We start from the raw sequence: 27,737 nt of genomic DNA, 5'->3' as shown, positions 1-27,737 counted from the left end.
AAGCTAGCACAGCCCTCTACCACTTGAGCCACAGCTCCACTTCTCACCTTTCCTGTTTACGTGGCACTGAGGAATCGAACCCCGGGCTCCTGCACGCTGGGCAAGCGCACTACCACGAAGCCACACTCCCAGCCCTTCACCATTGTTTTAAAACCATCCGATCATCAGCGTTCATCGTGGTGGCTGCATAGACACCCAGAGTGGGCCAGGTCCCGGGCCACCGACCCGGTGTGGCCCGCACGGGGGCGCCCTGGGTCAGCAGAATCGAGGGAGGGGCCTGACCGCAGCCGCCTCGCCACCGCCCGGCCAATAGAGGGCGCCACCGAGGAGCGCGCGGCTGCGCGTGCGCCGTCGCTGCCCTGCCGGCTGGCCCCGCCCCTGAGAGCCGAGCGTGCGAAGCTGGACGCGGCGCGCGGCGCGGCGCGGCGCGGCGCTATGGAGGGCGAGAGCACGTCCGCCGTGCTGTCGGGCTTCATGTTCGGCGCGCTAGCCTTCCAGCACCTCAACACCCGTGCGGACACGGTGAGCGGGCGCGCGGCCTCCCTCCTCCTGGCTGGCCAGGCGCCCTGACGCCGCCGGGCTGCCTTCTGTGGGAGGATCGTCGTCGTTCCCGGAGTCTTCCCCCTGCCCCCCCCCCCCCCCGCTGCGTCCCCGCCCCCTCCCCCCCGCCCGCTGCGTCCCCGCCCCCCCCTCCTCCTCCCCCCCCGCTGTGTCCCCTCCCCCTCCCCCCGCTGCGTCCCCGCCCCCTCCCCCCCCCCCGCTGCGTCCCCGCTCCCTCCCCCTTCCCCCGCCCGCTCCGTCCCCGCTCCCTCCCCTTTCCCCCGCTGCGTCCCCGCCCCCTCCCCCCCGCTCCGTCCCCGCTCCTTCCCTCCCCCTGTGTCCCCGCTCCCTCCCCCCCGTGTCCCCGCTCCCTCCCTCTCCCCCCGCCCGCTCCGTCCCCGCTCACTCCCGCGCGGGGTGTGGGGGTGGGCAGCGGGCGGGACCCAGCGCCTTCCTGTGCAGGGCCCGGGCCCGGCGGGCAAGCTGCTCAGTGCCAGGTCTAGTGGACCCTAGGCCTGATCTGGGGTATCATTGCACCTGACTCCTCCTTGTTCCAACTTTCCAAAGTACTGAGCCCACATTGGTCCGTTGTAACCACACTTGCCCTCAGATGCTACGCTTGTATAAGTTTGGTTTGGTTTTGGTCGGTCGTGGGGCCTGAACTCTGGGCCTGGGCGCTGTCCTCAGCTCTTCAGCTCAAGGCGAGCGCTCTACCACTTGAGCTACCACTTGAGCCACTGAGCCACTAACGGTTTTGTGGTGGTTTATTGGAGATAGGAGTCTCACGGAGTTTCCTGCCCGGGCAGGCCTTGAGCCGAGATCCTCAGATCTCAGCCTCCTGAGTAGCTAGGATTACAGGCCTGAGCCACTGGCACCCGGCTTGTGTGTGTGTGCTTTTTTTTTTTTTTTATGGTTTCTCATAGCATCAAATTTCCTGGCCACGTTAAAAATGAATGGTCTTTAAATTTCAGAGACGGTGCCTGAAACCTTGTGGAATTAAAAAAAAAAATCTACTGTAACAAGTTAAGGAATATCTGGTAGTAAATACCAGTCACTTGAAAGAAATTAGAAGCGTCTAAAATATATCTTCTTACTGTACCAAGAGTTTGTAGAGAATGCCTAATGATTTCTGTAATGTCTTCATTTTAACATAAAAAGTCTGGGAAGTCGGAGGAATGACCATTTTGAGCAATTTAGCATATTAAATTTCAATTACAAATTAACATGTAGTAAAGAACAGATATGACTATTTGAGATAATAGAGTAGTTGTGGAAATTATTTTGGAATATCTGTAGTATAAAGATAAACAGGATGGGTTCTTAATTCCTCTGCCTTAAAGGATTAGCTCTTGGTAATTACATCTCCCTATTGTTAAAAGAGACAAGTTTCCCCACTGTAAGCTTCAGTCTTGAAAGATTAGTTCTCCTGAGAGTTGCACTTTCTTTGTCTCTGCTGCTTTTCCCAGTTTTTGAGTTTGGGAGTATCAAAATCAGGAGCACTAGAGGGCAGTTCCTGATTCCTTCTTCCTCTCCCCCTCCCCCCCCCCCCCCCCATTTTATTAAAGATACTGTGGAAACATTGTTTTGTGCTTTTTGCTTCCATGAAATGGAGATGGGTACAGAATTAACTAATTTTAAATAAGACACAATCTCATTGCCAGACACCTTTGAGAGAAAATGGAATTCTCTGAAATGCTTTCTTAAAAGGGGTAGTATTCGCCTGCATTTTAAATCAATCAGGCGAATACTACCCCTTTTAAGAAAGCGGATTCAAACCTGTAATCCTAGCTACTCAGGAGGCTGAGATCTGAGGGTCATGATTTGAAGCCAAGACAGGCATGTGAATCTCTTATCTCCAATTAACCACTCAAAAGCTAGAGGTGGTGCTGTGGCTCAAAGTTGTAGAGCTCTAGCTATCCTGAGCATAAGAGCTCAGGGACAGCACCTGACCAACAAAATTAAGGAAAAAAAAGCAGACTCAGAGATTGAATTCTAAATTGTTAATTTGCACATTATGGACAATTTTAAATCTGAAAACACAAATCATTGTTTCATTTTATAGCTTAGAAACATCCCCTGACTCTTGTTTTGTTGGTCGTGGGGCTTGAACTCTGGGCCTGGGCACCGTCCCTCAGCTCTTCAGTTCAAGGCTAGCCCTCTACCACTTGAGCCACAGTACCACTTCTGGTTTTCTGGTGGTTTATTGGAGATAAAGAGTCTCTTTCCTGCCCAGGCTGGCGTTGAACTACAATCCTCAGATCTCAGGCTCCTGAGTAGTATTACAGGTGTGAGCCACTATGGCCTGGCATCATCCCCTGACTATTAAAAGCACTTTTTAAAATCAGGCCCTGGGGAAGTCATATAGGATCTTTCATTACTAGAGGGCAGCCTTCTGCTCCAAGGCAAGATGCTTTACTAGTTCCTCATAGGTTCTCTTGGCCTCTTATGCTAAGGGCTTCTAGCTCTGCCTAAATAGTGATTGCCCAGCCCTTTAAAGTCAATTCTCACCCCTCCAGTTTCCTTTGCCAAATATCACAGTGGTATTTATGATGTACTAATTTTAACTATTTTCCTATGAAAGCACCTGTGCTGCTTAAATTGTAACTACCCAGAAAACATGTTAACAGGATGAGCAGTAATTCAATCAATGCATTGTATTCCTTAGGCTGCTTATCTTTTTCCTCCTAGGAAGGTTTTCTCCTTGGGGAAATAAAAGGTGAAGCCAAGAATAGCATTACTGATTCCCAAATGGATGATGTTGAAGTTGTATATACAATTGGTAAGTCACTTCTGCATATTTGTGTATGAGCACACCAGTACTGCTGCTTGAACTCAGGGCCTCATACCTCCCCCTTGGCTTTTTTGATCAAAACTGGTGCTCTACCACTTGGCCCATACCTCCACTTCCAGCTTTTTGCTAGTTAATTGGAGATAAGAGTCTCATGGACTTTACTACCTAGGGTGCTTTCAAACTTTGGCTGGAAGAGATACAGAGAGAGGGATATGCTAAAAGAGGTAGCTTGGAACCTTCCTTTAAATCAGTCTGTCCTTGAACTATGATCTCACCATCTCCATCTCCAAGTCCATAGGATTACTGGCTGAAATGTGCCTGGCATAAATTGCTTGTGTGTATGTGTGTATGTGTGTGTTTGTGTATGCTGGCTTGGGCGTGTGCACATGCCAGCCCTGGGGGTTGAACTCAATGCCTGGACACTTTCTCTGAACTTTTTGGTCAGTCGTGGGGCTTGAGCTTGCTGTCCCTTAGCTCTTCAGCTCAAGCCTAATGCTCTACCACTGGAGCCACAGCGCCACTTCTAGATTTCTGGTGGTTATTGGAGGTAAGAGTCTCACTTGGACTTTTCTGCCTGGGCTAGCTTTGATCCTCATATCTCAGCCTCCTGAGTAGCTAGGATTACAGATGTGAGCCACTTATGCCGGGCTTTCTCTGAAATTTTTTGTTCAAGGCTAGAGCTCTATCACTGGCACCCCAGCTCTATTTCTTGCATTTTGGAGATTAATTGGAGATAAAAAAAAAAAAAAAAGGCTCACAGACTTTCCTGCCCAGACTGGCTTCCAATTATGATCCTCAGATCTTAACCTCCTGAGTAGCTAGGATTATAGGTGTGAGCCACCAGCATCTGGCTAAGTTGCTATTTTTAAATGATTAAAATGGATGTACTAATTTTTTGTTTTTTGGCATCATGAGGCTTGAACTCTGGGCTAGGCGCTGTTCCTCAACTCTAGGCAAGCACTCTACCACTTGAGCCACAGCGCCACTTCCAGTTTTCTGAGTGGTTTATTGGAAATAAGAGTCTAATGGACTTTCCTGCCCAGGCTGACTTTGAACCTCAATCCTCAGATCTCAGCCTCCTGAGTAGCTACGATTATAGGCTACAGGCGTGAGCCACTGGCACTCAGCTAGATGTACTAATTTTTAAGTCAGAATTTAAAAGGACATACTGTACTCATTTTCAGTTAGAATTATATATTGTGTACAATAAGTAAGACATAGCAGTTAAGATTGTTGGTGGAATTAGGAAACAGCTACAGAAGCTATTTTAGGGAAAAAAGGTTCAGAAGCATTAAAATACATGGGAATTTTCCGATTAACATAGAAGCTTGTTCTAAGCACATACTTTAAAAATTGCTTTTTAAAATTTTGGTAGTTGTACAAAGGAGTTTCAGTTCAACAAGTCAGATTCTATAAGAATAGCGAATCTAAGCATATATATATATATAATTTTTAAACAAATATACTTGGTAATATAGTTGATAAAAAGTTTGGCATCATGGTATACATATTATGACTTATTTTCCTAAGTTAAATAATCTTAGTACCATTTTTCATAATGGCAGTGTATTCTACGTTGGCCTTTCTGTGATTTCAGTAAGCCATTAAATTATAGTCAGTTCAGTATCATAAGTTATTCTACAGGAATATCTTTGTACATAATATTTTCTCTTTTATCTTCCTTTTTCATTGAGACAAGAGGGTCTCTGTAATTAGAGGCTGGCCTCTAATTACTAGGTTAAAGCAATTCTCTATGTCGGCCTCCTAAACAGTTGGGACTATGGGCATGCATCACTGCACCTGGTAGGGTATGAACTTTTTTTTTTTTTTTGCCAGTTTTGCAGCTTTGAATTCAGGGCCTGGGCACTGTCCTTGATCTTCTTTTGATCCAGCTAGTACTCTACCACTAGAGCCACCATGCCACTTCCGGCTTCTCTGTTTATGTGCTACTGAGGAATCAAAACCAGGGCTTCATGCATGCTAGGCAAGGATTCTACCACTAAGCCACATTCCAGGGTATAAACATTTTTTTGTTTTTGTTTTTATTTTGGTTGGTCATGGGGCTTGAACTCAGGGCCTAGGCACTGTTCCGAGCTCTTTTGCTCACTGCTAGTGCTCTACCACTTTGATCCACAGCACCACTTCTGGTTTTTGAGTGGTTAACTGGAGATAAGAGTCTCATGGGGACTTTTCTGCCTAAGCCAGCTTGGAACTGTGCTCCTCAGATCTCAGCCTCCTGAGTAGCTAGGATTACAGGCATCAGCCACCAGCACCTGGCTCTTAGGTTTTTTACATACATCAGTATATCGATTTCTGAAAAGACTGCATCGATTTATACATAATATGTCATTTCTTGTTTGCTACTTTACAAAATTAAAAATAGAAATATATATAATAGAGAATTAAAAATTTCACTTTGATTAGTGGCAGTATCGACCACTGTTGATAGCAAGAATTGGTATAAATGCATACATTTTTATATAGACAGAAGTACTTCCTTGGTGCAGAAGAGAATGAGTATGGATAGTTAGTCTGAAATTCTTTGCTTGTTTTTGTCTGTTGTGGGGCCTGAGCTCTGGGCCCAGGTGCTGTTCATGTTTTTGAGTGTGTATCTGAAACCACATTCCTAGAGGTAACCTAGCTGGTAGTCGTTTAAAAAAGTTAAGGCATTTCAGGTTCCTCTACAGTACATAAAACATTACCTTGGTAAGTGGGAAAAAGGCATGCTCATTGTTTAGGGTTTTTTTTTGTTTGTATTGCTTGGGATGGAACCTAGGACCCCTATACTGCACTATATTCCTAGTCCTTAACTTGCATTGCTCATGCTTTTTCTTTTTCCTTTTCTCTTTCCTATCTTTTTCTTTGAAAAAGCCTTGCTTGGCTTGTTTTACTTTGCCTTTTTTTTGGGGGGGGGGGAGTTGGGGAAGGGGGCAGTACTAGGGATTGAACTCAGGCCCTTGCAACATGCCAGGCAAGTGCTCTACCACTTGAGCCACATTCCCAGCCTTCTGTTATACTCTGTATTTATACTATTTTGTTTTAAGTGTCTTGTAATAGCATAAATTAAGGAAATTGGCCTTTTAGGATATGTGTTATACATAGGTTCATATAGTTTTTGTTGATTTTTTTTTTTTTTTTTTTTTTGGCAGTAATGGGTTTTGAATTCAGGGCCTCATACTTGCTAGGCAAGTTCTCTACCACTGAGCTACATCTCTACCCTCATATATTTTTGATGTGGTCTTTTGTTCTTTTGGTGCTTTGAGTTGAACTTAGGGCCTTATGCATGTTAAGTACAACACTACCACTCACCCTTTTTGTTTGCAATTTTACTTTTTCTCACTTTTAGACACATGGCGCATTCCTTACCAGCAGCTAGAATTAACTTGCCACCAAAGAACATATTTTGAGCAGTTTAAGCAAATATTTCTTGAAGAAATACATTGTATTAGGCAGCAGTACTAAGCTTTATAGTATTTGGTCATATTGTTTAAAAATGTTCAATTGTATGTCACTAAACATTCCCTTGCTTTAGCTCATGAGATTTTCATCATTTTTAGACATGTTTGGAATATAAGATTTTACTTTAGTGTAATATAACCCCTTTCCCTACCCTCCTCCTGAAGCTTGGTCAGTTGTTTTTTTGTTTTGTTTTTGTTTTTGGGTCCGGTCGTGGGCCTGAACTCTGGGCCTGGGTGCTGTTCCTCAGCTCTTCAGCTCAAGGCTAGTGCTCTACCACCTGAGCCACAGCGCCACTTCCGACTTTTTTTTTTCTGTTGATGTGGTGCTGAGGAATCGAACCCAGGGCCTCATGCATGCAAGGCAAGCGCTCTACCACTGAGCCACCTTCCCAGCCCACTTGCTCAGTTTTATGGTACTCTACCATTTGAGTCAGACAAGTTTTTGCTAGCTAACTGAAAATAAGAATCTCCCTGACTTGTCTTCCTTTGGCTGGCTTTGAACGTTAGCCTTTTGAGTAAGTAGGATTACAGGTGCCCAGCTGTAATACTGCTTTTGGCAGAGAATAAAACAACTTTTAGGAGATATTGTTGTTTTTTCTTGTTTCGTTCCATCAGTAGTGAACACTGACAAAACCTTTATGAAACAGCTACTAGAAAAAGTTAAAAAAGCCTTTCAACAGATACTTTCAACAGTTGATCAACTTTAGAGCATAACTCTTTAGAAGTAAATGAAAATATAGCTAAATTTACTTGAAGATTATATAGTTCATGGCAGCATTTTAATTAGCATGAAGTAAATGCTCACTGCTAATCAAATGATTATTAATGTACTCATAACAAAATCCTTTATTTTTAGACATTCAGAAATATATTCCATGCAACCGGCTTTTTAGGTGAGTAAAGTATTCATACAAGCAAGTACCCATTGTAAAAAATGAAGTATGTTTTCAAGTTAACAAAGTATCTTAGTTACCAATTGTACGTGAAGGTTATTTTTTAATAACTGATTATTCACATGTGCATTTCTGTAGTTGTCTCCATTAGGTATATGAATTGTATTAGTCTCTACGGCCCTTCTCAAGAATCAGCTTATTTTGAAGATTGCTTTTCCTTCTCAGCTGCTATCAGCTCATATTATGAGCCCAGTGGGTGACTTGCTCTCATACAACAATAGCAGACCTTTTGTTCCTAGCTTTTCATTCCACTGTATTTTTAGCATATATTCCCTACTTACACTTTTCTGGCCCTGGGGCTTGAACTAAGGTCCTGAGCATTTTCTCTGAGCTTTTAGGCTCAAGGCTAGCACTCTACTACTTGAGCCACAGCTCTACTTCTGGCTTAAAAAAAAAAATCACAACCCTTTTTATTTTGTTTTTGAGATAGGATCTTACTAAATTTACCCAGATGTACTTCATACTCTTGATCTTCCTGTCTTTGTCTCTCTCTTTTTTTTTATTGTCAAGGTAATGTACAGAGGAGTTTCAGTTACATAAGGAGTACTTTTTTTTTTTTTTTGGTCAGTCGTGGGGCTTGAACTCTGGGCCTGGGCGCTGTCCCTCAGCTCAAGGCGAGCGCTCTACCACTTGAGCTACAGCGCCACTTCTGGTTTTCTGGCGGTTTATTGGAGATAGGAGTCTCACAGTCTTTCCTGCCCGGGCTGGCTTTGAACTGTGATCCTCAGATCTCAGCCTCCTGAGTAGCTAGGATTACAGGCGTGAGCCACCAGCGCCCAGCTTAAGGAGTACATTTCTTGTCAACCTTGTTACCCCTTCCCTCAATTTTAAATCTTTCATCTTTTACTTATGGTTTTTATAGTAGTTAGTTGGTGATAAAGAGTCTCATAGGCTTCCTGCCTGAGCTGGCTTCTAACTGTGATCCTCAGATCTCAGTCTCTTTAGTAGCTAGGATTACAGGCATGAGCCATCAGCTCCAGGCTCCTAGTTACACTTTTTAGTGTTATCGCCTATCTGTTGACTAGCTATATTCTCTAGCCTGTTCTTTACACATTTAACCCTACAGATAGTACTGAAATTGTTAGCTTCAACATACTGTACCTTTAACTTTTTTGTGCGTGCCAGTCCTAGGGCTTGTACTCAGAGCCTAGGTGCTGTCCCTGAGATTTTCTACTAAGTCATGCCTCTACTTTGAGTTTTTTGGTGGTTAAGTGGAGATAATAGTCTTATAGACTTTCCTGCCTTGGCTGGCTTCGAGCCATGATCCTCAAATCTCCTCCTAAGTAGCTAGGATTACAGGCATAAGCCACCAGTGCCTGGCTATTTTTAACTTCTTATTAAGGTGTTAAAAACACAAATCAATTTTAAGAAAGGAAAGCAAAACAGGTAACCCATTGTATGGCATGATATTACAGAAATGCCTTATGATTTACAGAAATGCCTTATGATTTACCTAAACCACACAAAAATCATTATCTTATAGTCACATTGTGTATATAAGTCTAAGGCTGCTGCACAGGGTCAAGATACGAAAGATTTATGTTGAAGGTATGGCAGGAAAAAGAACTTAATATGATCTTAATCTGATGTATCAGACAAAGTTACACTTATAGTCCCTGAATATCAGCTGACACAAAAGTATCTACTGAATGAAGAATTCTTAGTGGATACTCATACAAAGGACTTCCTTGAGGGACCAGCAAAGGACTAACAGGGAGAGTAAGAAGTAAGTCAGTGTCTTTGGGCAAGTACATTAGTAATTAGATAAATTTAGTAAGAGTCTTAGAGCCCCAGAAAGCATCTAATCTAGACTTTTAAAAAGTTGGGTTTGTTTTTGTGCCAGTCATGGGGCTTAAACTCAGGGCCTTATACCCGGTTGGATTTTTCACCCAACACTGGCACTTAACCACTTGAGCTAAACCTCCATGTTCAGCTTTTGATGGTTAACTGGAGATAAGACACATCCTAGAGAGGATGTGTCTGTTCAAGCTGGCTTCAAACTTTGATTCTAGCATCCTGAGTAGCTAGGATTACAGGTAGAAACCACTAGTTTTCAGCTGTTTGTTCAGTTGAACAGGGTCTAGCTATATGTAGCTTGGGCTCACTTCAAGCTCATAATTCTCTTGCTTCAGCTTCCCAAGTGTTGGAATCATAGGTGTTGCAACACCAAACCCAGTTTGCATGTGTATATATATATTTGCTTATATATATGCTTATGTGTATACTTATATATATTTTATATATAAAATATTTATTTTTGTGCCAATTCTGGGGCTTGAACTCGGGGCCTTTTGCTCAAGGCTAGCATTCTACCACTTGAGCCACAGTTCCACTTCCAGCTTTTTGGTAGTTAATTCTAGGTAAGAGCCTCAGACTTCCCGCTCCAGGCTGGCTTTGACCATAATCCTCAGCTCTCACACTCCTGGGTAGTTAGGATAACAAGCATGGACTACTGGCGCATGGCTATTTATTTATTTCTATATAAAAATCCCACTACCTTTAGTCCCTCCAGAAACTTGACAATCAGTACTCTCACAGATATAGTTTAGTCTATGACCCCTACACACTTTTTTCCCCAAGGAAATAAAACTGGAAAAAAAAAAAAAAATCACTGGGCTGGGAAGGTGGCTCAGTGGTAGAGCACTTGCCTTGCATGCATGAGGCCCTGGGTTCGATTCCTCAGCACCACATAAGCAAAAAGAAAAAAAGCCGGAAGTGGCGCTGTGGCTCAAGTGGCAGAGTGCTAGCCTTGAGCTGAAGAGCTGAGGGACAGCGCCCAGGCCCAGAGTTGAGGCCCCACGACAGGACCCCCCCCCCAAAAAAAAAAATCACTGAACAAATAAATCCCTCCCCAAATTCCCCCCGCTCCCCCCCAAAATAAGGAAGCACCAATCAATTGGTTAGGGCAAGAAGAGCTTCTACTATGTGGCTTCTGTGTTCCAGAAAGCTGCTCTCTGCTGCTGCTCTAGAGATCTCTATCCCTGTCCTTGTCAGCTCCAGCTCCTCCTTTTTGATTGTGACCTTTGCCAGTTCCTTCTCCTGCTCCTCTTTGGCTTTCTGCTTCCAGAACAGTCTATCTTAAAACGATGCACATAGCTGTTTCAATATTGGAGCTCTGGATATCATTCTCGTCAGCATGGTGGGTGACCAGTTCTAGGTCCACAGTGCCACTGTCATGTTTCCTGGGCTTCTCAGGAGCCCACTCTAGGCTGCTGGTCTCCAACTCCATTGTCATGTAGATCTCACCAGGCCACCAGAAAATCTGGTTTACACACTCTTTTTTCTTTTGTCTGTCATGGGGCCTGAACTCTGGGCCTGGACTCTGTCCCTCAGCTTTTCAGCTCAAGGCTATAGCGCTCTACCATTTGAGCTACAGTGCCACTTCCGGCTTTTTCTGCTTATGTGGTGCTGAGGAATCGAACCCAGGGCCTCATGCGTGTGAGGCAAGCATTCTACCACTGAGCCACCTTTCCAGCGCTTATACACTCTTGTACACCAATTTGAGAAGCCCAGAAGTAGGTTATCCTAGCAGGGTAGTTACAGGCTCATGCCTGTAATCCTAGGTACTCAAAGAATCTCAGTGGGAAGACAGCCTTAGAAGACAAAACCCACAAGACTCTTACCTCCAATTAACTAGCAAAATGCCAGAAGTGAATGTGTGGCTTAAATGGTAGAATACTAGCCAGGTGCAAAAAAAGCCAAGGTAGGACTTGAAGCCAAGTTCAGATCCTTTTTTTTTTTTTAAGAAAAAGGTAAACCATGCTAGAGAATATAGTTAGGAATTATAATTTAGGAACTATAAATAGGTAAATAGGGAGTAATCTGTTTGATCAGATAAACACTATGTTTTTTAAGTTTTTATTGTGATGTACAGAGAGGCTGCAGTTACATAGGTCAGGTAAAGAGTACATTTCTTTTTGGACAATGTCAACCCTTTCCTTGCTCTCTCCCAGTAAACACTATGTTTTTAATGAAAACAACTACTGTTAATTCCTTATAGTTAAAAAGTAAAAGCATTCACTATTAGAACATAGGTCATTGGTTTCATATATTTTCAGCAAACAGTTTAGAATTGTCAGCATATTCTTGTCAAAATAATTACTGTTTATATAGGATTTTGCCTTACATTTTACCAACATAGACAAATACTGTTAGTCTTTATGTCTAAAGGAAGGAAATATTTACAGTTCATGTCATGGGAGGGGGAGGGAAAGATGTTAGAAGTAAATGCTTTAGAATCTTTTACAATTATCTTCTTGTTCTTCTTATACCTTGGGACATTCCAACTACAGAACAAAGGCCCCCAAACTAAATCAAAATATGTTCCCTTCTGCCTCCTCCAAAATAGTCTTTTAAAATATAGCTTTGGAAATTTGTAGTAAGTTACCTTTTAGTTACTGGACTTTAGTAGCCATTATACATTCTTTCATAGGTGTTAATATTATAAAAATAAAAATATTTAATAAGCTGAATGAATTATGAACTATCTATATTAAATTACTTTCCAATACTCTTATTTAATGGGTAGTTTATTGTTTTTGTTTTAGGTTAAAAGAAAGTGTGATGCACAAACTCACTTGAAGTTTCTCCACTCTTGTTCATTGTTTATGGATCTTGTGTTTCTACCATTTTAAGTCTTATATTTTATGAACTTTCTCTACTATTTATTTTAGGACTTCATCTGGCAGATAAGGTACAGATCTTGGTTGGGCAGTTTGGGTTAGGAGTTAACTAAAACTGAAAATGATAATAAAATTATTCAGATACCTAGCTTATCTGAAATGTCTCTAATTTTGACCTTTGTAGCTTCTACAATTCTGTAGGTGAAGTAAATGAGCACTCACTGAAGAAAATATTTTCAAGTACAAAAAAGGTATTTCCTAGTTTACCTTTTCCTTGTTGGTGTTGTATGCATTATTTTGGGGCTCCTAAAAATATACTACTTTGACAAAACTTTTAGGCAGTATTTGTCTTCATGTTGACAAAGCTAATAAGAAAAAGCCTGTTCTTCCCAGATATTCACAAAGGTTTCTCTGAAAACAAATCTGCTCATTAACACTGTGAATCTTGGACTGGAGGTATGGCTCAAGTTGTAATTTCAGCCATGAACAAGAAAGCCAAGAGTGCAAGCTTCTGAGTTCAAGCCTCAGTACTGACAAAAGAAAAAAAAAACATAGTTCTTGACTTTATTTGCTCCCTGATCACCTAATTAACACCAATCTCTTTCTCTTGTATTGTCCAAACTATTCTTGAACTTCTGGACTTAAGTGTTCCTCCTTCTTCAAGCCTTCCAAGTAGCTTGGACTTCAGGTGTGCATCACCAACCCTGGCTTTGAAATTACTGGTTTTTATAACTGCAGGGACAGTTTTCTATACAGCTATACAGCTATAATATATACTGTTTAGTTTCCTACACAGTACAGTTTTCTATACTTTAATTCCTCCACAGGATATTTGATGTTTAGCTAAAAGTTTTTGAATAACTATGATGGATGATTTTTCCAGAAATTTAAATATTTTGTACAGTTTGACTTTTTTCCTTTTTAAAAACTTTTGTATCTCTGATTTGAGAATAAAATTCAGTAAAATGTTTCTTTGAGTCACTGGGTATGATGACACATATCTGTAATCCTAGTTACTCAGGAGGCTAGGACAGGAGGACTGCAAGTTTGAGGGTAGCCTGGGCAATTTAACAGGACAGGGTCTTGTTCACACCTGCAATCCTGCCTACTCAGGAGGATGAGATCTGAGAATTGATGTTTGAAGCCAGCCTGGGCAGACAAATTCTTGAGATTCTTATCTCCACAATTAATTAGCAAAAAGCCAAAAGTGGAGGTATGGTACAAGTAAGTGGCATCTATTGAGTGGAAAAAGCCAAACAAGAACTGTTTAAACCCAAGTACTGGGGTGCATGGACACACACACACAGTACTGGGATATGGCTTTATAAATGGACACACACACACACACTCACACACACTCTACTGGGATATGGCTTTATAGTTGAGTACTTGCCTAGCATGCAGAAGGACTTGAGTTCAATCCATAGTACCATTTTTTAAAGTTTCTTTTAAAAAAAATCTTCTGTTAAAAAGTGGTTGTTGGATTTTTTCAAAACACTTATATTTGAATATTTTTTTTAGTTTTGTGCTTGTCCTGAGGCTTGAGCTTATGGCCTGGGCACTATTCCTGAGCATTTTTGCTCAAAGCTACTGCTCCATCACTTGAGCCATAGCTCCACTTGTGGCATTTTGGTGGTTAAATGGACATGATAGTCTCATGGCTTTTCCTGCCTGGGCTGGCTTTGAACCATTATCCTCAGATGTCAGCTTCCTGAGTTGCTAGGATTACAAGGATGAGCCATCATCACCCAGCTTTGGGATATTTTTTTTAAGTGCACCTGTAAAAATGTTTAGCTTTAAAAAGAACAGAAATAATTGTTCTGTTTTGTTTTTTAAGCAGTCTTACTATACAATCCAGGCTGCACTCAAACTCACAGTTCTGCCTCATTTAGCTTCCTAAGTGCTGGGGGTTGCAGGTACAGAAGCACTTGAAATGTACAAATACAAAGTTTAGTTGCTCAATCTATCATAGATTTCTATGAATTAAAGTATTTTTCTGTGTTAGATTTACTGAGTTTTTAGTAATGAGAATTATCTTTCTGATTTAAGAACAGCTTAGTAATAGTTGTTCTTTTAGCTCATTACCTTTAACAAAACCCTTTCCCGTGATTATGAAACCAAATCAGCTTATTTAACAAACCTCCAGGGAGTGATGCCTATTAAGCAAAACACTGGCATGACTATTTCTTTCTTGTAAATCTTTGCTAAAGATGAAGAGTGCATGATAGCAAATGCCATAAAGGAACTAGAGTAAGTCAAGAATTTCTTCTTTTGAAACTTTTCTCTATATAAATCAAAATGGCAGCCTTTTAACTGCATAGGAAGTAAGTATAAGTCTGTTTGCAAACTTTACAAAGGTAAGTATAAAATTAAGTATAGTTTTTGTTTACTACATGTCCAAAACCTTTCCAATTTAAGAAAGCCATTTTAGTTCATCAGGTTTTACCTTTTGTTTGTTTTTGTCTTGCTATCTAGTCTAAGCTGCCTTGTTTTAGTCTCCAAAATGAGTGCTGGAATTACAGGCATATTGCATCATTCTTGGCTCATGACTGTCAATTTTATTGCTAAGTTATAAGACATATAATAATAACTAACCACTGGAATTGAGATACCTAATTTTTTCTGTATTTTCTTTCAGAATATGGTAGGTTGGTACAAATTTCGTCGCCATTCAGATCAGATCATGACATTTAGAGAGAGACTACTTCACAAAAGCCTACAGAAGCACTTTCCAAGCCAAGAACTTATTTTTCTGCTGTTAACGTCAAGTACAGTAACAGAAAGCTGTTCTACTCATAAGCTGGAATATGCCTTATATAAACCTCAAAAAGGGTAAATGTTGGTTGATCACTGGCAATTTTAAACTAGTAGGAAAAAAATATATATACCTAATAAATTTTGCATCTTACCATGTGTTTTTATATAGTGTTATATTAGGTTGTCACAATAATGCTGTGGTAGGTCATAAAATGTGTTAACTGTAGATCAGAAAATGAAGGTCAGCCAGGGAAATTGGCTTTGATTACTGTTTACTAGAAAAAATGTTTGTTGTTTGTTGATAAGGATATATTTTAAAACTTAAGCCTATAAACTTCATTGAGCAACTTTATATTCTATATAATCTCAATAAAGAAGCAAGGCAGTTTTTGAGGTGTACCAAAATAAGTCTAGAAGGGAAATCATTTAACTACTTTTTTTTTTAAATGATATAAGAATTAATGTAAATGAGCTGGGTGCTGTGGCTCATACCTATAATCCTAGCTGCTTGAAAGGCTGAGATTGAGGATCTTGGCTCAAAGCCAGCCTGGGCAGGAAAGACCGTGAAACTCTTATTTCCAATTAATTAAACACATACACAAAAATATGAAAGTAGAGCTGTGGCTTAAGTGGTAGAGCACTAGCCTTGAGCAAAAAAGTTCAGGGGGCAGTGTCCAGGCCCTGACTTCAAGCACTAGGATTGACACACACACACACACACAGAAAAGAAAGTAAGAGTATCATCAGTCAAGAGTAATTTCATTCACCTCTACAATAAAAAAGTTACCCCCCCCATAAAAAGAGTAATTTCATTGTTTATACTAGGTAAAACAGATTTTAACCATAAAACCTTAAGATTTAACATTCCTTATCCAAAATGCTCAGGATCAGATGTGGTCACATTTTGGAATATTTATAGACATAATGAGACATCTTGAGGATGGGGCCCAAGTCCAAATAAAAAGTTCCTTTGTACTTCATATATGTAAATCTGAAAGTAACTTTATACAATGTTTTTGTTTGTATACCTTTTGTTTTGTTTTTTGAGACTGTCTCCCCATTACCCAGCCGGCCCTTGAATTTGAGGTCTTCCTGATTCAGCTTCTAGTGTTGAGATTATAGACATAGACAACTATACATACTTGCACATATGTTGTGACCAACATGTCACATTAACTCAGTGGGGAATTTTCCTCTTTTTTTTTGGTGTATTTTTTTTTTAAGTGATAGAAAACTTTCTTGAAAAGAATATACTTTAAAATCTTGGGACAGCTGGCCGCTGGTGGCTCATGCCTGTTAATCCTAGCTACTCAGGAAGCTGAGATCTGAGGATCACGGTTTAAAGCCAGCCAGGGGAAGAAAGGCTGTGAGACTTATCTCCAACCACCAGAAAACTGGAAGTGGTGCTGTGGCTCAAGTGGTAGAGGCTTGCTTGAGCTGAAGAGCTGAGGGACAGCGCCCAGGCCCAGAGTTAAAGCTCCATGACCAAAAAACAAACAAAAAACCAAGAATCTCTTGGGTTTCTGTACCTGAGCTGGCTTCAAACAAGGATTCTGATTTCAGCCTCCCAGAATAGCTAGAATTATAGGTGTGAACTACCCGCACCTGGCTTCACATTTTTATTGAAATGTAAGGGATTTAATCATGTTAAATCCCTCCCCAGGAACAGCCCATGGGATAGTCACTGTCCAGAGGTTGGGGAAAGTTTATTGAATTATAAGTGACTGTAGGCATAGCTTTGTGGTCTGAGTAAGTTAAAGATCTATTGTTATTTGACCCACTTTAGGCTGTATTTAAGCCATTTTTCCTTAAGGTGAGTGGTGTACTCCACGAAAACTATCTTGTGAGATTCCATCACCTTGGTAGGTGATAAACACTAGTCATCTGTGAGATAGCAAACTTTATTACAGTGTTTTTTCTCAGATAACCTTGCAACCTCTCTCACCATCTTAAGTTCCTTTTGCATTTCTACAGCATGACTACCTGCTATCTATCATTCTTGGTAGGGGTCATGGGATCCCAGGTCATAGATGATGAGTAGTGTAGAAGGAGACTGTAACCAGCCGTAGTTGTGTCTGAAAAGGAAGAGTCAGCTTTCTTTTCTTTTTCTTTCTTTTTTTTTGCCAGTCTGGAGCTTGAACTCAGGGCCTGGGCACTGACTTTGAGCCTCTCTGTGCTCACCGCTAGCACTCTACCTCTTGAGCCACAGCACCACTTTAGCTTTTTCTGTTTATGTGATACTGAGGAATTGAACCCAGGGCTTCATACATGGTAGGCAAGCACTCTACTGCTAAGCCACATTCCCAGTCAGCTTTGTTCTATATAGTCCAGGCAGCTCCTGGAACTCATATCTTTCTGCCTTGGCCACCCAAGGAATTTTCTACTTGTGCTGATGCTCAAAAAATTCAGATTTTTTTTCCCAAGTGATATCCATGCTTGTAATTGCAGCTACTTGGAAGACAGATGCAGGAGAATTACAGGTTGAGGCCAACCCAGGGGAAAAAAGCTAAGGAGAATAGATACTGAAAAAAAAAAAGTGGTGGTGTGGTACATGCCTATAATTCTAGCGATACTTAGGACCATAAGTAAAAGAATCACAATCCAAGGCCAGCCTTGGGCAAAAAAAGTATGAGACTGTATCTGAAAAATAACTAAATGCAAAAGGTTATGGAGGTATAGTTTAAGAGCTACAGTATTTGCCTAGCAAGCACAAGGCCCTGAGTTCAAACTCCAGCATACCAAAAGGTAGTTTGGGTTTGGTTTTGTTTTTTCCTTTCAGACTTTTTTTTCAGTACTGAAAGTAGAACCCAGACGTTTGCAAGCAAGCACTTTACCACTGAGCTTCATCCAATCCAATTTCTTTATTTTTTAATTTTTATTTTTTTGGACCGGTCGTGGGGCCTGAACTCTGGGCCTGGGCACTGTCCCTCAGCTCTTCAGTTCAAGCCTAGTGCTCTACCACTTGAGCCACAGCACCACTTCTGGTTTTCTGGTGATTTATTGGAGATGAGTCTTGTAGACTTTCCTGCCTGGGCTAGCTTTGAACCACAGTCCTCAGATCAGCCTCCTTAGAGTAGCTAGGATTACAGGCATGAGCCACCGTCACCTGACTCACTTTTTTTATACTACACATACTTCACAACTTACCCCCTTTCATCTTCCTTCCCCGCTCCAGTCATGGGGCTTGAGTTCAGGGCCTGAATACTGTCCCTGAGCATTTTTTGCTCAAGGCTAGTGCTCTACCACTTGGAGCCACAGTTCCACTTCTGGTTTTCAGGTGGTTAATTGGAGATAAGTCTTACAGACTTTCTTTTTTTTTGGGGGGGGGGGGGGGGTCCGGTCATGGGGCCTGAACTCTGGGCCTGGGCACTGTCCCTCAGCTCTTCAGCTCAAGGCTAGCGCTCTACCACTTGAGCCACAGTGCCACTTCCGGCTTTTTTCTTTTTACTTATGTGGTGCTGAGGAATCGAACCCAGGGCCTCAGGCATGTAAGGCAAGCGCTCTACCACTGAGCCACCTTCCCAGCCCATTCTTACAGACTTTCCTGCCCCAACCTTAGATCTCAGCCTCCTGAGTAGCTAGGATTACAGGCAGGAGCTACCAGTGCCTGACTACTTTACAACTTTTAAAAACTAGTTGCTTCAAGCTGTCTCAAATTGGGAAATTCTGTCTTGGTACATTATAAGGAGTGAGTTTTTCTGTTTAATTGTACAGGGGGAAAGTAGTGTATTCTGATAGATAGTATGCTATTCTATTTAAATTTACATTTAAAAATTTTATGTTGTCAGACTTTTTTATAGGATACCCTTAGTGGTTGCCAATCTGGGCATGTCTGAACAAACAGGTTATAAAACTGTATCTGGTTCCTGTATGTCCACTGGTTTTCACAGAGCGGTAAAGGAACACAGGTAAGATTCCTTTGAAATTAATTTCCTTATTACACAAACAAGAATGAAAATAAAAGGAAAGTTGGTGTGTGTGTGTGTGTTTATGTGTGTTTATGTGTTTATGCCATCCAGGGGCTTGAATTCAGGGCCTAGGCACTGTCCCTGAGCTTATTTTGCTTGAGGTTGGCACTACCATTTGAGCCACAGCTTTACTCCTGGCTTTCTGGTGGTAAACTGAAGATAAGGAGTCTCAAGGACCTTCCTGCCCACCTAGCTTACGAAAGCTGACTATATGAACACATTTCTCAAACTACATTTTTTTTTTTACCACCTCTACACTTCTTGTATTTGTCCACTAAGTTCTATATACTTAAGGAAGTTGTATTATTTTACAGTTCTGAATTTTTTGAAGAAGATGGATCTTTAAAGGAGGTACATAAGGTAAATAAAATGTATAATTCACTACAAGAAGAATTAAAGGTAAGTTAAAGTCAAGTATTTAAAGACCACTTTTAGCATTCACATTAAATTGTTTACTCTGACATCAGATCTAATTGTATTGTATCACTTCATCTGTTGAAGTAGACTGCAATCTTAATGTACAACCAAACTTTAATGTTATCCTAGCCACTCACAAGGCTGAGATTTGGAAGATTGGGGTTTAAAGCTAACCTGAGCAAGAAAGTTTGCTAAACTATCTCCAAACTAACCAGAAAAAAAGAAGGGCCAGAGGTAAGGCTCAAGTGGCAGTGCCAGCCTAGCAAGGTTAAGGGCCTGAGTTCAAACTTCAATACTGTTCTCTACCCCAATGAAAAGTTTAATCTTGTTCTCATTCTTGGCTTCAGACAGTCCTTCAAGTTGTCACCTTTATTTCAGGGTCTAGGCTGAAGGAGCAGTCCTTACTTGGGACATGTTTTTGTGGCAAATGGGGAAAAAGGAAGATGATGGCAATTCTTAAACTTTAGCTGAGAACTGTCCTTTCCTCTCATTGGCAAGAATCTATCACATAACAGGGATACATAACCTTTTTACAAGATGAAGAAGGAAATAAACATTGAACACAACTTCTTCAGTATTATAGTCTCATGTACCAGCGCAGGTCCTTTGAGAAGTAACGTCAAGAGCCAGAAGCTCAACAGCTGCATTGGACCTTTGTAGAACAAAGCAGAGGGACTAACAAAAGACAGGAAGATTGAATGCATGTTTATCCCCTGAGAAAGAAGAGGTTAGCAATAGCCTCAGAATTCAGTACCATTCCATTAGGCTCCTTGATCAAACAGAGTTGCCCCAGAGTTGTTGTCCAAACATAGATTTACAGTGATGCCCCTTCTGTGCTTAGTCATTGGTAATAACAGACCATGGTCTAAAAGCAAACACAGTGGTGAGTGTTCAAAGCTGGGAATGCCAGTTTGATAGCTAGAGTATATTTTCATAGCCACCAAACTTAGCACTAGAGTATGCTAACAAAAAAATGAGCTCATACATCACTAATATTACTTTCTATTTTATTATAATAAATTTTAGAAGACAGAAAAAACTGAACCTCACCCCTCCATTATGGGTGCTTAAATTCACGACCTTGCACTTTTTTTTAGGGGGGGGGGGGGGGTCGGTCATGGGGCCTGAACTCTGGGCCTGGGCGCTGTCCCTCAGCTCTTCAGCTCACAGCTAGCACTCTACCACTTGAGCCACAGCACCACTTCTGGCTTTTTTCTTTTTTGCTTATGTGGTGCTGAGGAATCGAACCCAGGGCCTCGTGCATGCAAGGCAAGCACTCTACCACTGAGCCACCTTCCCAACCCGATGACCTTGCACTTCTGAGGCTGTCCAAAACACCACCTGAAACCCTGTTTCTCAATGAATTTTTAGATAGAGCCAAGCTACCCAGCCAGGTGCACACTTGAGCTAAGAACTACCTACTTTTTAGGCTTCCCATTATTGCTGGGATCCCAGGTGTGCTCCCCTTTGTCCACTTTGCCGCCATGCAGACGGTCTTGAAGACTTTTTTGCTAGAGATGGCCTAGTACCTTGATAATCCCAATCTGAGATTAGGATGACAATTGCACACCACTGGGCCTAGTTATAGGTTGAGAAGGGGTCTTATGAACTTAGGGCTGGCCTCAAACCACAATTCTTCTGTTTTCAGCCTTTCCAGTAGGAATCTCACCTTTTTAATGTTAATATTTTCATTTTGCCTTATTTTTATTTTACCCTAAAAAAATTATTTTATTATTTATTTATTGCCAGTCCTGGGGCTTGAATTCAGGCCTGGGTGCTGTCCCTGAGCTTCTTTTGCTCAAAGCTAGAGCTAGAGCCACAACGCCACTTCCGGCCTTTTCTGTTTATATGGTACTGAGGATTTGAACCCAGGGCAAGCACTCTACCACTAGGCCACATTCCCAGCTCTCTGTATACATATTTTGACATACAGTCATGGCACCATAAATTTGTGACATGATTTTTAAAAATTCGATGTACTATTGTGGATTTTTATGTTGCCACATACTAAATTAATGTAATATATGCGTGTGAGTATATATTTGGTTTTTTTTAACAAGTGGTACTTGACTTTGAACTCAAGACGTATGCTTGCTTAGGTTGTTTACTAAGCTGGTGCTCTACCATTAAAAAATTATTAAGTTGTTGTACAATTCCATGGCAAGTTATGAGTATAATACTTCTTGCTCAGTGTCACCTTGGTGCTCTACAAGTCATGCATCCATCCTGGCTTTTTACTGATTAACTATAGACATAGAGAGTATCTTGCACCTTTTTGCTTGGGCTTTGAACTTTAATCTTCCAGATCTCAGCGTTCTTTTGTTTGTTTTTTTGCCAGTCCAGCGCCACTTCCGGCTTTTTCTGTTTATGTGGTACTGAGGAATCGAACCCAGGGCTTCATGCATGCTAGGCAAGCACTCTACAACGGAGCCACATTCCCAGCCCCAATCTCAGCATTCTAAGTAGCTAATTCCAGGTGTGAACCACCAGTACTTACCTAGCTTTTAATGTAATATTCCTCTCCTGGAGTATGAGCTCAGGGTCTGGTACTTGTTAGGCTGGTGCTCCATCCCTTGAGCCACAACCTCTGGCCTAGCTTTTTTGTTCCTTAGTTGAGCTGGATACTGTCCCTGAGCTCTTTTGCTCAAGTCCACTGCTTTATCACTTTGGGCCACAGTGCCCCTGCCAATTTTCTGGTGGTTAGTTGTAGATAAGTCTATGAACTTTGCTGCAAAGGTTGGCTTTGAACTGTGATCATCAGATCTCAGCCTTCTGAGTAGCTAGGATTACAGCACCCAGCATCAGCCTGGCTTTTTGATGGTTGTTTTGGAGACCCAGCTGTCCTTGAATGGCAATCGCCTGAGTATTTTGAATGGGAAGATATTCTAAAAAATATCCACAGAAACTAACCATAACTTTTGCAGTCCTAGGGCCTGAACTCAGGGCCTGGGTTCTTGAAACTGAGCATTTTCACTAAGGCTAGCACTCTACCACTTGAGCTACAGGTTTACTTATGGCTTTTGATAATTAATTGGAAGTAAGAGTGTCACAGACTTTCCTGCCTAGCTGGCTTCAAACCACAATTCTCAGAGCTCAGCCTCCTTAGTGGACAGGATTAGCAGTGTAAGTCACCATCACTCAAATTACTTTAAGGGCCAGTTTGTTTTTCCAAACTAATTTCTCTTCTTTTTTTTGTATTTGTTAGCAGACAAATAATTATAAAAAAGATACATATGCCAGGCACTGGTGGCTCACACCTGTAATCCTAGCTACTCAGGAGGCTGAGATCTGAGGATCCCAGTTCGAAGTCAGCCCAGGTAGAAAAGTCCCCATAAGACTCTGATCTCCAGCCGGGCGCCAGTGGCTCATGCCTATAATCCTAGTTACTCAGGAGGCAGAAATCTGAGGATTGCAGTTTAAAGCCAGCCCGGGCAGGAACATCTGTGAGACTCTTATCTCTCCAATTAACCATCAGAAAACTAGAAGTGGCGCTGTGGCTCAAGTGGTAGAGTGCTAGCTTTGACAGCACCCAGGCCTAGAGTTCAAGACCCACAACTGATTTAAAAAAAAAAGACTCCAATTAACCACTCAAAAAGTGGCGCTGTGGCTAAAGCACTAGAGCGCAAGCCTTGAGCAAAAGAAGCTAAGGGACAGCACCCAGGCTGGGTTCTAGCCCCAAAACCGACAAAAACAATAATAAATATTAACACTATTTTTCATCCAACCTCATATAAACAACCATAAGTGTAAAATAAAATTAAAAATTATGAAAAATATATGTACATATATTTTTTACTGGCTAGAGAGAATGGGAACATGGACATTAGTGTAAGACTTTAGGAAGTAAGACAAGGAAAGGATTAAATCTGGAAAAACAAAGATTCCAGGGATCTTATTTTTAGTATGTAGTTTTTACATCTTCTTTAAGTAAACTTTTCTGGAAGCCTCACTCAAATACTACAATTGTCTGATTGATCAATTCTCTTACAGGAATGAAAATCCTTCATTGTTTCCTTTTATAGAAGTAAAATAGTCACCTGTTTTTGTTATGCTTTTCAGTTTCCTGATGTGTGTATTATCTTTGCATCTCTATGTATATATGTATGTACGTACATATGTATGTATTGATTATGGGGCTGGTAATTGAACCCAGAGCCCTTTTTGTGCTAGGAAGTCTATGGTAGCATAGAGTAGCATCCCCAGTCCAGAATTTATTCGAAGTGAATTTCATTTCTGATATCAAGGAAATAATTGATATGATGAAGCCACAAATAAATGGCAAGATAATATATCTGAAAAGTTTTTTATGTATGTCCATCATGGGACTTGAACTCTGGGCCTGGATGCTGTCCTTGAGCTCTTCTGTTCAAGGCTAGAGCTCACCACTTGAGCCATAGCTGGACTTCCAGTTTCCTGGTGATTAATTGGAGATAAGAGTCACGGACTTTCCTGCCCTGGCTGGCTTTGAACCCCAATCCTCAGATCTTAGCCTTTTTAGTAGCTAGGATTACAGAGTGAGCCTCAGGCACCCAGCTCTGAAAAAATTTTATGATCTAATATAGTATGATAGTAGCATACAAGTTTGAGGTCTTTCCTTCAGAAAACAGTAACTGGAAATGTGGCTTAGTGGTAGAGGCTTGCCTAGCATGCATGAAGACCCAAGTTCAATTCCTCAGTACTACATCAACGGAAAAAGCCAGAAATAGCACTGTGTCTTAAGTGGTAGAGTGCTAGCCTTGAGCACAGAGCTCAGGGACACTGCACAGGCCCTGAGTTCAAGCCCTGGGACTGGAAAAAAAATCAGAAAACAGCAAAATGTTTATAAATCCAGGTGCTGGTGGCTCACACCTATAATCTTATCTACTTTGGAGGCTGAGATCTGAGGATCACCATTCAAAGCCAGCCTGGGCAGGAAAGTCCATGAGACTCTTATCTCCAATTAACCACCAGAAAACTAGAAGTGATGCTGTGGCTCAAGTGGTAGAATGCTCACTGAGCTGAAGAGCTCAGGGACAGGATCTAAGCCCAGAGTTCAAGTCCTGTGACCGAAAAAAATTATGAAAGGCAGATAGTATTTTACTGGGGATTTTATATTATTTGTGAGTGTATACTCTTAACATGTCAGAATTTTATCTATGCCCTTATCTTGCAGTATGTGTGCAATAACGTGGAACAAAGTGAGAAACAAATAGATAAACTCATAAATGAGATAAATAGATTAAAAGAAGAAATTGGAAAAAAGCAAGCACAGATGCAAGCATCAAGTAAGTAAAACCTGAATACATGACCCCATAGTGCCTTCCATGTCTCGTTGTTTTTCTAATGTTTAGTGAACCAGCTAATTGTGTGCATATATGTATTTGCCCACCTGGGGACTAAAAGGATCATTTTGTCAGTGCTTTTCACGTTCACTCAACAGAGAACATGGTTCTATAGCAAGCAAGCAGCGTTTGTTCATATTATAGCACAAAACTTTAATTTCCTCTTAGAATCCTGTGGCAACCTGGGCATCAGTGGCTCACGCGTGTAATCCTAGCTACTAAGGAGGCTGAGATCTGAGGATCGCGGCTCAGAGCCAGCAAGGGCACGAAAGTCTGTGAGACTCTTATCTCCAATAAACCACTAGAAAACTGGAAGTGGTGCTGTGGCTTAAGTGGTAGAGTACTTGCCTTGAGCTGAAGAGCTCAGGTCAGTGCCCAGGCCCAGAGTTCAAGCCCCATGAACAATAATAACAAAAAAAAGAATCCTGTGGCATATATATAAAAAGGAATGTAGGATGATGTCATTAATGCTCACTTTTTTGGGGGGGGGGGTCCGGTTGTGGGGGCCTAAATTCTGGGCCTGGGCGCTGTCCCTCAGCTCTTAGCGCTCTACCACTTGAGCCACAGCGCCACTTCCGGCTTTTTTCTTTTTGTTTATGTGGTACTGAGGAATCGAACCCAGGGCCTCATGCATGCAAGGCAAGCACTCTACCACTGAGCCACCTTCCCAGCCCCATCATTACGCTCACTTTGAATAACTGGATATGCTTGTTGAAAGGTATTTGTGTTAAATGACATATAGCTAATTATAAAAACTTTGTGGAGGGCTGGGAAGGTGGCTCAGTGGTAGAGCGCTTGCCTTGCATGCATGAGGCCCTGGGTTCAATTCCTCAGCACCATATAAGCAAAAAGAAAAAAGGCCCGAAGTGGCGCTGTGGCTCAAGTGCTAGCCTTGAGCTGAAGAGCTGAGGGACAGCGCCCAGGCCCAGAGTTCAGGCCCCACAACCAGACCCAAAAAAAAAATTAAAAAAAATAAAAACTTTGTGGAATGTTGAGCTGTTACTTTGTTTTGTTTAGGAGAGAAAACCCCAGAAGACCAGCGGGAGAACATTTTTCTTTATCAAGCTTTACGGACCTTTCTTCCAGATTGTGAACTTCTTCATTCTTGTATTATCTCCTTGACAAATGGGCAGATTTTTAAAAGCAGATGTAGTACTGACCACCAACTTCATGTGGTAGACAACCTGACCTTAATGGTTCCACACACTCCCACCCCTAGAGCTAGTCCAGTTAGCTCACCACAGGTGACTAAGCGGACAGCTGCTGCAGAGACAGATGGAAACCTAAAAAAGAGATCACGGCTGTTGGAGACAGAAAGCAACCTGTCAAAGACGGACACTGACAATGAGAAGCAGGAAAGAAAATTCACATCCAGCAGCTCAGACACAGATGAAGACATTGAGAAAATGAAGGGCTATGAGGAATATCCTCAGTCTCCCACATTTTGATCCTGTTAATCTACAATCACATTTTTTTTTTGGATTGGCTGAATGAAGAAAGTTAAATGTTTATTTTTACTGCAGCCAGTAAAATTGCAGTAATACATGGAAAGCTTGTTTGTTTTTACTAAGAAGCTACTTATAAATAGAAAAAGTTTTATTTTTACTATGTTCACTTCTTAAAGACGATCAACAATTTTTATAAAGTACTTTTAAAATACAAGATACTTCTTATCTATTTATTCATTCCTTTATTTATTTTGGTGCTAGAGACTGAACCAGGACCTTATGGTCCTAGGTAAGTGTTCTATCACTAAGCTATGCTTCTATTCCAAGACACTTTTACTTTAAAAACACTTTTTACCTTTCTACAGGAGTGAGGGAAAAAATTACATGCATAAGTTTTTAAACTTGTTACTGATGTCTGGAACTGGAAGTTTTAACTGTGGAAACATGAAAGTTTACATTAGAATTTATTTTTATCTAAGTCATTTAAAATTCCTATTACTTCAGTGATGGCACATTAAAGTGGGCACAATGGTGTGTAGTAGTCCCAGCTACTTGGGAAACAGCCTGGAGGATTGCATTAGTACAGGAGTAGGTGGCCAGCCTAAGCAACATAATGAGACCCCACTGCAAAAATGTACAAAAATCAAAAGAAATTTACTGTATGTACAAAAAAATTGTCTTTCCTACTTTCTGTGTGGCTTCCTCACACAGGAAGCCTTGTTTATTCACTCATTGGAGATAATGCTGATGAACACTTGTCTTTGCAAGACAATCCTCCCCCACCCCCAAGTACTGGCGTTTTTTGGGTTTTTTTTAGGGGGTCCGGTCGTGGGCCTGAACTCTGGGCCTGGGTGCTGTCCCTCAGCTCTTCAGCTCAAGGCTAGCACTCTACCACTTGAGCCACAGCGCCACTTCCAGCTTTTTTTTTTCTGCTTATGTGGTGCTGAGGAATCGAATCCAGGGCCTCTGGCATGCAAGGCAAGCGCTCTACCACTGAGCCACCTTCCCAGCCCCAAGTACTGGGGAGTTTGACCTCTGGGTATTAAGCTTGCTAGGCTGGCATTATAACACTGAGCCCTATCTCCACCCTTGTTTTTCACTAGTCTGCTTTTAGGTTTCCAGTGTCCCTGGGATCACAGGCATGTACCACTGTTCAGCTTCCTTCATGTGGAGATGAGAGTCTACAGACTTTTCTGCCCAGGCTGGCCCATCAGCACAAGCCTGCCAATCTCAGCTTCCCAGTTAGCTTGAGATGACAGGCACACTTTATCACACCCATCTATGGACATCTATGAAGAGTCTCGAAAATTTCTGCCTGGGCTGGCAGGGAACCATGATCCATTCTCAGCCTTCGTAGTAGCTAGAATTATACAGATGTGAGCCAGACTATTATAATAACATTCTGATACAATTTTCAAAGATTAACATGCATTAATCATCATGGGGTGTTCCTGAAGCCACA

At 41.5% G+C, this 27,737-nt stretch overlaps 2 protein-coding genes across 7 annotated transcripts; one reads left to right on the top strand and one right to left on the bottom strand.

Moving 5' to 3' along the window:
- Positions 1-388: 388 nt before the first annotated feature.
- Positions 389-26,489, top strand: Abraxas1 (abraxas 1, BRCA1 A complex subunit). Of its 6 annotated transcripts, none has more exons than XM_042668385.1 (9): positions 389-522; positions 3,229-3,319; positions 7,646-7,682; positions 12,549-12,615; positions 15,003-15,196; positions 18,910-19,029; positions 19,404-19,449; positions 24,659-24,770; positions 25,845-26,489. In XM_042668385.1, the coding sequence occupies exons 1-9, from the start codon at positions 436-438 to the stop codon at positions 26,273-26,275; spliced, it is 1,185 nt and encodes a 394-aa protein (XP_042524319.1). In that variant the 5' UTR covers positions 389-435; the 3' UTR covers positions 26,276-26,489. The 6 variants fall into 6 exon arrangements, with proteins under 6 accessions (XP_042524319.1, XP_042524318.1, XP_042524320.1 ...); XM_042668384.1 differs by having other exon boundaries at positions 19,404-19,488; XM_042668386.1 differs by lacking the exons at positions 7,646-7,682; positions 12,549-12,615 and having other exon boundaries at positions 435-522; positions 19,404-19,488.
- On the bottom strand, positions 10,632-11,881 carry LOC122097794 (huntingtin-interacting protein K-like). The gene is given in 3 exon segments (XM_042668358.1): positions 10,632-10,823; positions 10,825-10,983; positions 11,876-11,881. Coding segments are annotated over 3 exon segments (354 nt in total). The 3' UTR covers positions 10,632-10,634.
- Positions 26,490-27,737: the final 1,248 nt, after the last annotated feature.

This window comes from Dipodomys spectabilis, unplaced genomic scaffold (genome assembly GCF_019054845.1).
Source record: "Dipodomys spectabilis isolate Male_0828 unplaced genomic scaffold, ASM1905484v1 ptg000436l, whole genome shotgun sequence".
Lineage (NCBI taxonomy): Eukaryota > Metazoa > Chordata > Mammalia > Rodentia > Heteromyidae > Dipodomys > Dipodomys spectabilis.
Note: the sequence above shows the minus strand (reverse complement) of the source record. Positions and strands in the feature narration are given on the sequence as shown.

Coding starts and splice junctions, on each gene's coding strand:
- Abraxas1 (XM_042668384.1), top strand. CDS start 436: ATGGAGGGCGAGAGCACGTCCGCCGTGCTGTCGGGCTTCATGTTCGGC. Junction 15,197..18,909: donor TTATATAAACCTCAAAAAGG/GTAAATGTTGGT, acceptor TTATGTTGTCAG/ACTTTTTTATAGGATACCCT. Junction 19,030..19,403: donor AGAGCGGTAAAGGAACACAG/GTAAGATTCCTT, acceptor ATTATTTTACAG/TTCTGAATTTTTTGAAGAAG.